The following is a 15,436-nucleotide window of genomic DNA, read 5'->3' as shown; positions in this document are numbered from 1 at the left end:
TCTTGGCGTTGAGATGGAGATCTCTGGGAGATTTTTGCCGTTTGATATTACGTGGAGCTGGGAGGTCTCTTGTGGACCAGTGTCCTGAACTTGGCTCTCCCACCTCAGAGGCACAGCCCTGACGCCTGGCTTTTGGGAGGTCTGAGGCCTTCTGCCAGCGCTCAGTAGGTGTTCTGTAGGAGTTGTTCCACATGTAGATGTATCTGATGTATTTGTGGGGAGGAAGGTGATCTCCACGTCTTACTCCTCCGCCATCTTGAAGCCGTACCCAAGTGTTATGTTTTAATCCTACCTCCTGTCTCCCCAAAGGACAAGCCTTGTACCTGTGCCTTTGAGGCCACTCTCACTTCTCATCACCAGTCCTCAGGACAGGGCCCTCTCACCAGGAATACTCTGAAATACAGAAAGGCTCTAATCTTACAGAAAAATTACTTGGGATTATCAGGAAAATACAAGTTCAGAGGATTAATGCCAAAGGTTGAAATAAAAGCAAGTAAAGATAATAATATTAATAGCTATCATTTATTTAACTTCTACTCTGTACTAAGCAGTATACCAGAGTTCCTATAATTCTTATAATAACTCTTACAGGCAGGTATTAATTTTAGCCCCATTAGTTGAAAAAAAAAATTGGAACTCAGAAGTTAAATAACCAGCCTGAGATAACAAACCTAGGAAGTGACACCCCTGGATTTGAGTCTAGATCTCTACAACTCCAAATCTCTTGTTGGTCCCATCAAATCCTCTGGATCTGCATCGTCCAGTATGCTAGCTACTAGCTATATGATGCTATTTAATTTAATTAAAATCAAAGTAAATAGTGCAGAAAAGACAGCCTCTTCAATAAGTGGTGCTGGGAAAACTGGACAGCCACATGTAAAAGAATGAAATTAGAACACTCCCTAACACCATACACACAAATAAACTCAAAATGTATTAAAGACCTAAATGTAAGGCCAGACACTGTAAAACTGTTAGAGGAAAACATAGGCAGAACACCCCATGACATAAATCACAGCAAGATCCTTTTTGACCCACCTCCTAGAGAAATGGAAATAAAAAAAAAAAATAAACAAATGGGACCTAATGAACCTGAAAAGCTTTTGCACAGCAAAGGAAACCATAAACAAGATGAAAAGACAACCCTCAGAATGGGAGAAAATATTTGCAAACAAAGCAACTGACAAAAGATTAATCTCCAAAATATACAAGCAGCTCATGCAGCTCAATATCAAAAAAACAAACAACCCAATCCAAAAATGGGCAGAATATCTAAATAGACATTTCTCCAAAGAAGACATACAGCTTGCCAACAAACACATGAAAGGATGCTCAACATCACTAATCATTAGAGAAATGCAAATCAAAAACACAGCAAGGTATCACCTCACACTGGTCAGAATGGCCATTAACAAAAACTTTACAAACAGTAAATGCTGGAGAGGGTGTGGAGAAAAGGGAACCCTCCTGCACTGTTGGTGGGAATGTAAATTGATACAGCCACTATGGAGAACAGTATGGAGGTTCCTTAAAAAACTAAAAATAAAACTACCATAGGACCCAGCAATCCCACTACTGGGCATATACCCTGAGAAAACCATAATTCAAAAAGAGTCATGTACCAAAATGTTCATTGCAGCTCTATTTACAATAGCCAGGACATGGAAGCAACCTAAGTGTCCATCAACAGATGAATGGATAAAGAAGATGTGGCACATATATACAATGGAATATTACTCAGCCATAAAAAGGAACGAAACTGAGTTATTTGTAGTGAGGTGGATGGACATAGAGACTGTCATACAGAGTGAAGTAAGTCAGAAAGAGAAAAACAAATACTGTATGCTAACACATATATATGGAATCTAGAAAAAAAAAAAGAAAAGAAAATGGTCAGAAGAACCTAGGGGCAAGATGGGAATAAAGATGCAGACCTACTAGAGAATGGACTTGAGGATATGGGGAGGGGGAAGGATAAACTGGGCCAAAGTGAGAGAGTGTCATGGACATATATACACTACCAAACGTAAAATAGATGGCTAGTGGGAAGCAGCCGCATAGCACAGGGAGATCAGCTCGGTGCTTTGTGACCACCTAGAGGGGTGGGATAGGGAGGGTGCGAGGGAGGGAGATGCAAGAGGGAAGAGATATGGGGACATATGTATATGTATAACTGATTCACTTTGTTATAAAGCAGAAACTGACACACCATTGTAAAGCAATTATACTCTAATAAAGAGTTTAAAAAAAATCAAAGTAAACATTCAGTTCCTCATTTGCACTTGCCACATTTCAAGTGCTCAAGATCACATGTGGCTCGTGGCTACTGTCTTGGACAGTGCAGGCAGAGTCATTTCTAGTATCAGAGAATGCTCTATTTGCCAGCACTGTTGTAGATATTCTCTGGTCTTCCACTAGGATACAGGGGAAACCTGGCTCCTAGCAAATTGTGACCACATGACATGAGGAGAGGACAGCTTCTTAAAAGCTAAGCATTTTGCTTTGTGAGCTCACCCTTCGGTTTTTCTAAGCAGGATCTGGCTGGATTAAACAGTTGCACAGTTTAGGCTCCAAAACAAACTCATACACACTCCAACTATGAGACGATCGTTCTTCTAAGACACCTGAAAGACATTTGTTGGTAATACATTTTCAGAAAATTCGTCACCCAGTCACCTTTCCTGCAATATTCTCTAAAAAATATTTTCCAAAGTATTGAGACTAACTAGAAAAAAAATGAATTTAAATTTAAAAAAAACTGGTGATAAATATAAAATTAATTAAAGTTAGAGACCTAAGAACAATGACACCTGCTGCTAAAGGGCTTTTGCTGATAAATCTTCTTGGGGAAAAGTCAACTATAAAGGACACAAAAGAATAATAAGAAAATAAATTTTAAAGAGGGTTATTAAATTTACAGAGTAAATCAATAAAAATTGGAGCAGAAAAAGAGAAAAACAAAACAAAAAGCTAAAAATCTGTCTTTCAAAAACTGAGACAAGATTATTCCTTTTAATTTTATTATGGAGAGTGTTACATATTACGAACGTTTATAAAATGTTTAAGGACACTCTAGTAAAATCATAGTCAAACAATGGTGCAAAGAACACATTCAAAAAGAAACCATAAGAGGGACAACTACAGTATTTGGTGTTTTCACTATGTAAAATTTTAGCCATCCTAACAGCTGTGCAGTGATATCTCGTTGTGGTTGTAATTTGCATTTCCCTGATGGTTAACAATGTTGAACATTTTTTTTAAGCTTATTAGTTATCAGTACTGTAGTCCTCTATCTTTACTTCTCTATCATTAATGACAACTTTAACTCCTTCCAGAAAATGTTTTTACACTTACCACCTTTACTTAGCAGTTTATATATAGTTTTGGTATTTGTTACAGGGGGACTGGTAAGGGAAACTTTATTAAAGAGTAACTGGGAAAATACCAATTCAGATTAGAAATAAAAGGAGGAGGGAATTCCCTGGCGGTCCAGTGGTTAGACTCTGTGCTTTCACTGCTGGGGCTCGGGTTCAATCCCTGGTTGGGGAACTAAGATCCCACAAGCCGCATGGTGCGGCCCCCCCAAAAAAAAAGAAAAAGAAATAAAAGGAGTAGTAATTTTCAGTAAAGGTGGACATTTTCACAAAATTTCTAGAAAATGATATATTAAGGAAGAGGAATATGCTGAGATTCAGCAGATTTTGTATTTTTGTGTCCAAAGAAAACAAATAAGAGTCCAAAACACAAAGTATGATGTGGCAGAGCTGACACCAGCTGAACACCTGTAAGCTCATACCAGTGACAACACAGAAAATGGTTTCTAACTATTATCTGAGCAACATCTGGTTTATTAATATTTACTTCAGGAAGATCACATGATGTGTTCATGGGAGAAATTATGACAAAGAAAAATTGTAACTTCTTCCCCTTCCCCGTTTTATTGAGATATAACTGACATATAACATTGTATAAGTTTAAGGTGTACAACAATGATTTGATATATGTACATATTGTGAAATGATTACCACCATAAGTCAACATCCATTACCTCACAGTTAGAAATTTTTGTTTTCTTGTGATGAGAACTTTTAAGATCTACTCTTTTAGCAGCTTTCAAACATACAATATAGTATTGCTAAATACAGTTATCATGCTGTACATTACATCCCCAGAACTTACTTATATCTGGCGGTTTGTATCTTTTGACCACCTTCAACTAATTACCCCAGCCCCTACTCCCTGCTTCTGGCAACCACCAATCTGTTCTCTGAGTTTGTTTATTAGATTCTACATACGCAATCATACAGCATGTCTTTTTCTATCTGACTTTCTTTTCCTTAACATAATGCCCTCAAGGTCCACCTGTGTTGTCACAAATGGCAGGACTTCCTCTTTCTTGTGGCTGAATAATATTCCATTCTATATATATACCACATCTTCTTATCCATTCATCTGTTGATAGACACTTAGGTTATTTCCATACCTTGGCTATTGTAAATAAAGCTGCAGTGAACAGGGGGTGCAGATATTCCTTCAGGATAGTAATATCGTTTCCTTCGAATATATACCCAGAAGTGGAATTGCTGGATCGTATCGTTCTATTTTTAATTTTTTGAGGAAACTCCTTACTGTTTTCCAGAGTGGCTGCACCAGTTTACAGTCCCACCAACAGTATACAAGGTTTTCCTTTCTCCACATCCTCACATGCCCTTGTTAGCGCTTGTCTTCTTTGATAATAGCCATTCTAATGGGTGTAAGGTGATAGATATCTCACAGTGGTTTTGATCTCCATTTTCCTGATGATTAGTGATGTTGAGCAATTTTTCATGTATCTGTTAGCCATTAGAATTTCTTCTTTAGAAAAAAGTTTCAGTTCCTTTGCCCACTTTAAGAATTGGATGTGTTTTTGCTATTGAGTTGTATGAGTTCCTTATATATTTTGGATATTAACCCCTTATTATACATATGATTTGCAAATATTTATTTCCAACTCATAGGCTGCCTTTCATTTTGTTGTTTTCTGCTTAGAAGCTTTTTGGTTTGATGTAGTCCCACTTGTTTATTTTTGTTTTTGTTGACTATGCTTTTGGTGTCATATCACTGACAAGACCAATGTCAAGGAACTTTTTCCCTATGTGTTCTCCTAGGAGATCATGGTTTCAGGTCTCATATCTAGGTTTTCAATCCATGTTGAGTTAATTTTGACTGGTGTGATATAGGGATCTAGTTTCATTCTTTTGCACGTGATTATCCAAATTTTCCCAGCCCCACTTATTGAAGAGACTATATTTTCTCTATTGAGTATTCTTGGCTCCCTTGTCAAATATTAGTTGATTGTATATGCATGAGTTTATTTCTGGGCTCTCAATTCTATGCCATTGGTCTATGTGTCTTTTTAAATGCCAGTACCATACTGTTTTGATTACTACAGCATTGTATATGGTAATAATACAGCTTGAAATCAGGAAGTGTGATGCTTCCAGTTTTTTTCTTCTTTCTCAGGATTGCTTTGGCTATTGCTTTTGGCTATTTGGCTAACGATGCTGAACATCTTTTTAATGTGCTTATTTGCCATCTGTATAGCCTCTCCAGTGAAATGTCTGTTCATATCTCTTGCTCATTTTCTAATCGGATTTTTTAAAAACTGTTGAGTGTTCAGTTTCTTTAATACATTCTAGATACTAGTCTTCTTTCAGATATGTAGTTTGCAAATATTTCCTACTAGTCTGTAGCTTGACTTTTCACCCTCTTCTTGTAAGCTTTTGCAAAGCAGCAGTTTTCAATTTTGATGAAGTACAATTTAGCAATTTCTCCTTTTATTGATTGTGCTTTTGGTGTGAAGTCTAAGAAAGAACTCTTTGTCTAGCCCTAGATCATGAAAAATTTCTCCTTTCTTTCCCCTTAGAGTTTCATAGTTTTATATTTTACATTTAAGCACATGATACATTTTGAGTTCATTTTTATATAAAGTATGAGGGGTTTTTTGGGGTTTTTTTTTTGCCTATGGCTGTCCAATTGCTCTCGTACCAATTGTTCAAAAGGCTATCCTTCCTCCATTGAATTGCTTTTGCACTTTTGTCAAAAATCAGTTGAGCATATTTGTATGCCAATTTCTAAGTTCTTTTTTTCTGTTCCATTGATCTGTGTGTCTATGCCTCTACCAATACCATTCTGCCTTGATTACTGCATTAGTTTGCTAGGGCTACCTAACAAAGTATGACAGACCAGATGGCTTAAAACAAATTTCTTTTCTCACAGTTCTGGAGGCTAGAAGTCCAAGATCAAGGTGTTGGCAGGATTGGTTTCTTCTGAGGGCCTCTTTCCTTGGCTTGTAGATGGCCATCTTCTCCCTACATCTTCACCTGATCGTCCCTCTGTGCTTGTCTGTATCTTAAACTCTTCTTATAAGGATACCAATCATATTGGATTAGGGTCCACCCATACAACATATCTCACCTTAATTTAGAAGTACTGTACTGGTGGCAAGATTACTATTTTACTAGATTGCTTATGAATGTTAGTGGCTATTATTTCTACTGCAAGCTTCAAAAATAAACACAAAATATCTCAAGTGATTAGAAAAATTTTATTCATCGTCCCAAACTGGATTATATATTACAAATTCTGATCAAAATAATAATATTAAAGGTATTTTCAGTAGTACCACAAACTATCTGTACCTGAAGATAAAGTCAAATAGTAAACTGGTAAGCATACACTGAAATTTACTCATGTTTAAAATATCACTTTGTTTAGAAAATTCACAAACACGTTTTTCTGGTTATGATGTGGGATACATAAATAGCTACATATGATTTTCATTTAACAAACACATGAACTATTCCCCATGCTCTGAATGAGTCATCATAAGTCTGCATACTCTTGTAATTTTCTTAATGGTACATGAGACAGTAGTTTATTGTTTTATAGAACAAAATACAGCACTTCTAATTCTCCTCATACTGCCTTTCAACCCCACGGTGAGAGCTGTGCATAAGAACACAGCAGCTTGGGTGGCTCATGGGTTCCGACATAATCTCTGCATTGGTTGGGTTGGGGGATGGCAAGGAAGGCATTCTAAGATATAAGTTCTGAGAATATAGAAACAGATTTCTCATAGAAAACTGTATACTTGTCTACTTTAGCACAGGTACCGTACAAAAAGCATCACTATTGAATTGGTCTATTTGACTTATAAACTATAATTAGGATTTCAGTCTGATGTGGAGCAGCTTAAAATAGTATCACATACCCTGTTGATTCTTGCCTAGCTGAGACAGAAACACAAATTTGGGGGAAGAAGGTAGAAAAGAGTATTTTCAATTCCCCTTTATTAATACTGACATAAGCATTCATCAGCACAGATAATTAAGTGAAACAAAGTATTCCAAATTCTTTCCCTCTCCAAATCATGGCTTATATCTGATTTTGGTTGGCAGAGATTTACTAACAAGAAGGTGAGGGTTCACCTCCATGAAAAGCTAGAATACTGAAACAGAAGTCCAGGGCAGACCAGGCACCAAATCTAGGGAGGTGCAGAGAGTGAACTGCTTGGGACCCGGGAACTAGGTAGCATATGGGGATAGCACAAGGAGACCCTAGAGGACAACAGCTTCACCAATAAAATGAAAATATTTGTTCTATTTAGAGAAGGAGGTAACTTGGTCATGTCTCTGAATTCATCAACAATACAATTTGTCCTTTAATGCCTTGTTATAATGAAACGATTTTTTTTGCCTAAGCAAATTCAGTCATGCAACCTTCTGAGTAAGGTTTGTGTCCTACCACAGTTTCTTTAATCCCATTTGAAGAATAATTAGAAAAAGGATTTGGAAACAAGAAATGGAACATTTCTTGAGTATTACCTAATTCTAGGCCTGATACGAAGCACTTTATATTTCACTTAATCCTAACTAAAAACCCTTAGAAGTATTCTTCATTTTGCCAATTCACTCATGTGGAAATTGAGGCTAAGAGGTCCCCACCATAAATCCCACACAATGAAGCTGGGATTCAAACTCAGGCCTAATTCAAAACTTTGTGCCCTTTTATGCTAACATGGCACTTTCCCTAAGTGACATGTTAGAGGTGACTTAGCCCGGGTCTTAGTGACAGAGGAAGAGGAGGAGGAAAGAGAAGTAGCTGCTGGGGCATTTCTTCAGAGAAATCCTTTTGAATGGTCAAGAACTAGAGTTTTTCCCATGCTTTAAAGTTGTTACAAATGATGGCTATGTGTTAGAAGGTGGGAATGTGGCACTCTCTCTGACCGGGTTTTGAGGGGAAGTTTCCCCTGGGGATTTATAATACTAAGAATGAGAGAACTGTTCATTTTTCAGAAGGTGAAACTAGGTGGAGACTTAGAAACATTTGCAGCCTTAGGCTTGTGACATTGGGTGAGGGTTTATTGGAGTGTGGGAATTCATTCCAAGTGTGTTTCCCAGATGCAGCTCTGGTCCCCAATCTACCCCTGCTTTCCCGTGTAACACCTTGCTGTCCTATGTGCCATTTGAAGCTTTGTAGCCTGTAAGGCTAGACACAATGGTTTAGGGTCACAAAAAAAAAAAAAAGAAATGAGCATAATCTATTCTCAATTTCTTGGATCCTCCATAAGAGAGTATCAATAAAGAGGAAGAGGAGGGAATCTTCAGAAATGGGCACTTAGTAGATTGGTGCTAATGGTTTCCTGGGGAAGTAGAGAGGTAGGCAGAAATGGGACACATCTTGAGCCTAAGGGAATCAGGTACTCCTGGATATGAAAAATATAATGACCAAAGGCTGATGCCTCCAAATATGAACTATTTCACCTTTTGGAGATAAGGCATGTTTTAGATAAAGGTATGAAGACAGTGTAAGCATTTTGGACAAAACGCTCCTCCTCTGTCACCTCACACTCTAAATTGGAGCAGAAAGATATTAAGTGGGTGATGGCAAAAACATCCTGAAAACTTCTCTGTCAAGCATGTCAAGCAGGGCTAAAGATGTTGTGCTGTGATCAATGAAACAGGCATGTGCTGGGAGTCATGGCACCCTTAGAGCCTCAACTCTTTCTTGCTCAAGTCACTCCTTTCTGTGCTTATTTATTTAGCTATACAATAAAAGGGTTAGATTGAGTGTTGCAGTGAGGGCCCCTCTGGCTCTTAAGACTCAAGAGCAAGATGATTTTCACTTGAGTGTTAACTTGTTTGGGGGGGAATGGTGGCACACATTCTGCCATCTAGTGGTCATATTTCAGGGTTTGCCCCACTGCCCAGCTTCTCAGGGATGCTCAGTTTGGAGAACTGAGGTTTTATTCCAGGATCCAGATGTCAGCAGCTGCAGCAGAGGAGAGAAGGACAAGTGCTCCCTGCTTAGAGAAGGACTGAGTGGTCACCTGGTTGTCAAGTGAGAGGTTGTCAATCTTGACTCTTAGGACCTCTCTGGGGACATCCATGGGTGCTAAACAAGTTAATATAAGAGGTTTTCTCCTGGTAAGCCAGGCAAACTGTACCTGGAAGTGGACAGATTAGGAGAATTATTATTGGAACACTCAGGTGAGGAAAGAAAAGTGATCTGATGAGGTGTTAATGGTAGAGCCAAGGTCTCTGGACACTCAGCAGAGTGCAACAGTTAAGAAGTATAGGATGAAGTGTAGCTGAATCTGTAACAGAGCAAGCCTGGCTTTCAGAGTTTGGGAAGGGCTTTCATTCTCCCAAGTTAGGGAAGGACCCGAGATCTGAACTCTGTGAAACCAGAAGGCAGTCAAAAAAGGTATTCTAGCAGCCAGTGGTCTATAGAGGGATGTATATGGAACCTCTGTCCATGCGGCCAAGACAGCTTAGATGTTTGAATGCTTCAAGACCTTGGACTCCGGGGACAGATAAAAAGAAATAACCTAAACAGGGGGTGGGTAAGACACCCCCTGGCAAACAGTGGGAGTCCCAATTTGAAATGGGCAGAAATGTGTAGTGTATGCACTTTTAGACACTAAGTACGACCAAATGGTCCTCAATAAACAGGGTGGATTTTGCCTGGGAACACTATTATTACCTGTTACATTTTTTCAACCATAAAAAAAAAATTAGGTTCAGCTATTTAGAATTTGGGTATGATTTCCATGGGCTGATTTTCTAGCAAAAAGAAAGCTGATTACAATGGCCTGTCATCTGGGGACAAGTTTACTGGTAATCTATAAAGGTTACCTGAAAACCTAAATTATGTTAGGTTTTTATAAGAAGACCCAGTGACTATGCACTGAAAGCTCATCCTAAGAGAGGAAGGTCATTGGTTACCACTTATAAAAAAAAAGTTTTTGTTGTTTTTAAAATTTGGAGTGGGGTGGTTGTAGGTTGTAGGTTTCCCCAACTTTGTTTTAGGGAAACTATCAGCCCGTTCTCTCAGACCTTCTGGTTTCCATTTCTGACATTCCTATTATTCTCTAGTTTTCGCGAAAATCTGCCAATCTGGTCCAGAAAGTAGTCCTAAGCAACCTAGATAAAATGTAACACTTAGCTTCCTATCCTGGACAAAGAAAAAGATAGCAATGCTCTGTGCCTAATATCCCTTTACCTGTCACTTACAATACATAATTAAAGTGACTCGTGATGGGGAGACACAGCCATCCCAGTCCACTGAGGGACATATCTTGAGGGGAAAAAGGAAACTGGAGGGTTTCAGAGTAGGTGGTACTTGACAAAGTAGGGATGTCTGAGTTCTTGCCCCATTGATATTCAATAGATAGGACAACTAGGAACCAATACAAACTTTACAAATACTATGATCTGGGGTGGAGAACAGCTCTCAGGTTTGCCACTTATCTGTATTTCGGAGTCCTGATGTAGTGCTGGAAGAGGAGAGTGAACAGGCAGGTTTACATACCATGGAAATTGGTTTATAGGCTATAAGTGAAAGATATGGAACTGTGATTGATGAATGAATACACTGAGGAGTACATTTAGAAAAAGTAGAGGTATTTCTATTAATATTTTAGGGTTAACATTAAAATTGGAGTACAAGGATTATAAATTCAGAAAATATTAAATGACCATGAATTGCTCATACTTTACCTATTGACTGAGAATGAAATAAGGAAAATATGTTTTATGAAATCACCACCCTTTCGATATCATGCCTGGTAGCATGGTCTCACTTGAATGATTTGTCAAACAAGTACCATCAGGTCAGTGAAAATATTCTCACAATGGCTGGAAATTTAAGCATCACACAAGCATAAGCTTTCTTTTCACTTCAAATATGAAAATAGAAGGTGTATGGAAATTTATGTATCTTTGACAAGGCTAGAAATAAGCTGTCATTCTCTTATATAATGCTCTGTGCTCTAAGTCAATTCCACATCAGGTTGCTTGTAACAGGAATCTGCTAGCATCTTTTCTTGATGTCACCTGAAGTCTGATCACTTGAATATTAACTCAGCCTCCACACCTTAAAAGTAGCCCTAACATACAAGCTTACACGGGTTATTCTTTTTTACTAGTATATCCTTCCTTAGCTGCACCTGGTAAGCCCATCGTCCAAAATGTTAATTATTTAACATTTTGAAAGCACTTACAGAACATATCGTATTCTATATAAGCTCTTCAAAGGGTGAGGGTGTTTCCCTCAAAGGAAAATTGGGGTGCTTACCAAAGGGAGGGGGAAAAGAGGCAGGCATCTGTCTCACTCATCTCTGCTTCTCCACTGTAACCTAGCATTGTACCTGGTACATGGAGACTTTAATAAATGTAAAATGAGAGAATTAAATCAGTTGGCTCAGGAGTTAGGACTCTCTCTGTATCTTCAAACTTGTCATTTTTCTTTGGCTCCTACTTATGTTTGACAAATAGACACGTATCTTTTTAAACAGTCATCTCCCTTTTGTGCAGGAGGGGAATTCTACCATTTCAACCTACTGTGTCAGTACAACTGGATAACCTCATCCCACTCAGAAACGGGCCAGACTCCATTGGGCTGCACATTGTGGGGAGAGCGCTTCCAGTCCCATGTCCTCACAGGAACCTTCCAGGTCTTACCATAGTTGGCTTCGATGTACTCGATGGTTTCACAGGGCACGCGAACCTTCATGTCTACAAACTCGGTCCAGCACAGTGTAAACTTGGGAAACAGGTATCTGTGGCAAAACAGGCAATGTGGAGAGGCGTTAGGCTCCAACAGCAGAAGTTTTAGCTAAAGAACCCACAACTAGTGTACTCTTGGCTAAAGGACAGTCCTCTTCCACTAAATAGCTTTGGGGATAGACACAGGGGACATTTTGCTGTTTCTGACTGTCCAGTATCTCTTCTTCTAATAGCAATAGCACCCCAATTTATCTCCCCTATTCCCAGTCCATATGGTTCAGGAGGGGCTGACCCCACCCCTAGGCCCCAGAGATGGGTAAAAAAGACTCAGGCCTAACCAGAAAATTATAGTGATTGGGTCAGGGATGGAAATTTACACAAATTAGGCAAATGAAGATCAGCCTTAGAATTTCTTTTGGAACTATCAGGGGAAGTAGTGTTCTTTTGCTGAGGTTTCTAAGCTGTAGGATGGAAACTGAGCACTGCTAGTGGCCATCTTTGCTGTTAGCAGGGAGAGCCGGTCTGAGAATGAAGTCAAAGCAAAAAGTTGCCAAAAGATGGAGGAAAATGATAGAGGTCAGAAAACCCTGGGGAAGTGCTTGGATTTGGCTGTGGCTATTCCTTAAATACCAATAAATATACAAATATTCTTTTTGACTACATTTCTAATACTTGGAATTCGTAATACATGGAGGGAGGCACATATAGCAGTGAGAGAGGAAATAAAACCCTCCTAGTTAGCCAGAGAACCTGAATCAATCCTGGCAATATATGACATTCTCCAACAATAGCATCATAAATGCTTGTGTGTTTGTGAGAGGACATGTTATTTCCTGTTTCCTGGGTTTCACTGTGGTCCCAGATGGCTTTTGATGACCTTAAATAGCTGAAGGAGAAATTCCCAGGATCAGACAGGATATTTCTCAAACTCCTTTCCTAACTCGCACAGTAGTGAGAATTTCATACCACAATACGTGAACGTGGTAAGACCCACTATATGTTGGCTTTTTGAGCAAAGCTTCACACCCACCCCCTCCTCAGATGCAGGAATAGAGATCTAATGCTTGGATGTACTGTACTTCAACAATAGTTCTCTTAAAGGAAACAGTTATACAAACCACCTTCTTCCTGCTCTGCCTTTTATTTTATCACCTCCCCTTTTTAATTTCTGTTCTCAGCCTCAAACTTACTTCTTTCTTGCTTATTTTTAATAGGTTACACATCATTAAATCTCCATCAAATCCAAACTGCTACTAAAAGAACCTAACTAAAGAAAACCAAAATAAGCATCACATGTGTAAGGTGAATCTTCTTTTCCTTCACAGCACGGATTTTCTGGGGAAACAGAGCAAGCACAACTCCAAGATGCTGTCCCAGGCTTCTCCCTTGCTTCCATCCCTCACGTGAACCCACCTTTTTTTTTTTTTTTGGCCTTTCTTTTTTTCATCTCAAATGTAAAAGAATATCTCTAAGCTAGCCCATTAGTTATAATGAATTTAACTCAACTTACAGCAGAATTATTTCAATTAGTAAGTTTCAGAAATTATACTAAAAAACCCATGTTTCTTAAAGGTACTTTGGATCAGTAAATGAAATTCTATATATTACAAAGGAAAGTTAAAACTAGCAGGTTCGTTAGATTTAAGTTTATATTTTAGTGCTATATTCTGTGTTGTTGCTTTCTGAGAAATGTTCCTTCTCTTCACAACATGGCAAGAACCTTCAGTAATGAGATTTAAAGTGGCAATAGCAGAGATTAAAGAAATTTAAAATATCAGAGGATTAAAGAAACAAGGAACAGAGAAAAAAAACAGGTGTCAAAGTGTAATCAGATTATAGAAATGGGATCTAACTGGGATGTTCTCCAAGGAAAGGTCAGTTCTCAGATATTTTGCTTTTGAATATTATTTTACCACCAGATGAACATAAAGCCACAGATGAAAATGAGAGGCTGAACATTTCTAAAGAAAGCAACAAGTCCCTTCTACACAGACCAATAGGTGCTGGCAGTTAATAGACAATACCAGCTGGCTTCTGTGAAAAGAAGGCCACAGCAAATCTCAAAGCTGAGGAAGAAATAGGATACAGCACAGCTCCACCATCTGCTGGTCCCAATTTTACTCCGCACGCTCATATTCATGGACTTGCTTATTTTGTCATGAGACATATCCATCCATCATCAGCCTACACCCTCCCCAGTCAAGATGCTGGTCAGCAGAATGTCCACCTGTCCCATCCTATCAAGTTGACACACTGAAGCTGAAATGAGGCAGAAATCATGGTCTATCTAGTAACAAAGGCCAGGAAACTTCCCTCTTAAATATAATCCTCTACAGTCTCATCAAAGAGATGAAAGAAAGAAAGACCATAAGTCCAGGATGATACAATGGATGAGAATACTACAAATTTTATAAAAGCTTTTATAAAATGAAATGTTCAAAGTTTTCATTGAACAATGAAAGGTTTATCAACAAAAACAAAACATTTAAAATATATAAGCAATCTTAAAATTACTCAAAGACAATTTAACTCAAATGTTAATTTTTGCCCTAAATGAAAACATCCCTAAACCATCTTGTGTTTTCTTTTCACCAAATAATTTTCAAGCCTTTCAGCAAAAAGAAAATTCCAGCTTCCTAGGAGAAGAGGGAAGATAAACAATAAAATGTGAAAACTGATTGTAAAATGGGATTGTGGAGAGGAAAAGGGGGGGTGAGTGACTCAGAACAGCACATGCCATGTACCCTGTCCAGGTTACCAGTAAATAATGACTAAGATTATAGTTAGAGTCAATGTTCCCTTAGGTTTTAATGCCCATATTAAGTTCTCCTAAGCAGTTTGTACTTTAAAGCTCTGAGATAGGATCCAAAATGTGAACAGATTTAAATTCAGACTAAACAACCCCAAATCAGAATATAAATTCAAGGGATCTTATCACACACACACAAAATCCTTCCATTCATTTTCTAGTTCATACCACTTTTACTTCTTTTTATTTTTACAAAAAGCAGTAGTTAGAATTAAGAGTTAGTTGGAGAAGACCATTTTTTCCCTCACAGACATCCTTAAAATCTGTAAAACTACTTTTTGGTGGTTGGATAAAGTAATTTCATCAGTTTAACTGTACCACCTAAAAACATAATTGCTAAATGAAAAACACTGTTTTTACTGTTAATTAGTTAGCTAGGCTAAGTGAGAGAGACATCATCAATGACAACTGAATCTGACCTTTTTAAACATAAGTTTGCATTAAACTCTAGAGTTGGAACAGCAGAGCTTTTTTAAACAAGAATTTCCTGCAAAACAACACAATAGTTTATTCTCATTACCAATTTTGTCTCTTCTTCTAACTCTTAATTTCTTTTTCTTGTGTTATTCCAGTGCAA

The 15,436-nt window shown here is 38.2% G+C and overlaps 1 protein-coding gene across 7 annotated transcripts in view; it reads right to left on the bottom strand.

Annotated features, from left to right (window-relative positions):
* The window catches only part of FKTN (fukutin), an 85,151-nt gene that overhangs the window by 6,966 nt on the left and 62,749 nt on the right, over nucleotides 1-15,436 (bottom strand). For 4 of the 7 annotated variants that reach the window (XM_036855807.1, XM_036855813.1, XM_036855808.1 and 1 more), the window contains one exon: nucleotides 6,568-12,103. In XM_036855807.1, coding sequence (XP_036711702.1) covers nucleotides 11,890-12,103 — 214 coding nt within the window. In that variant the 3' untranslated portion in view covers nucleotides 6,568-11,889. Of the gene's footprint in view, nucleotides 1-2,305; nucleotides 2,625-6,567; nucleotides 12,104-15,436 lie in introns of those variants that run through there. The other 3 variants (XM_036855810.1, XM_036855809.1, XM_036855811.1) reach the window with 3 other exon arrangements.

Source organism: Balaenoptera musculus, chromosome 6, assembly GCF_009873245.2.
Source record: "Balaenoptera musculus isolate JJ_BM4_2016_0621 chromosome 6, mBalMus1.pri.v3, whole genome shotgun sequence".
Classification (NCBI taxonomy): domain Eukaryota; kingdom Metazoa; phylum Chordata; class Mammalia; order Artiodactyla; family Balaenopteridae; genus Balaenoptera; species Balaenoptera musculus.
The sequence above is the reverse complement of the archived record's forward strand: the minus strand, read 5'-3'. Positions and strand labels throughout refer to the sequence as shown.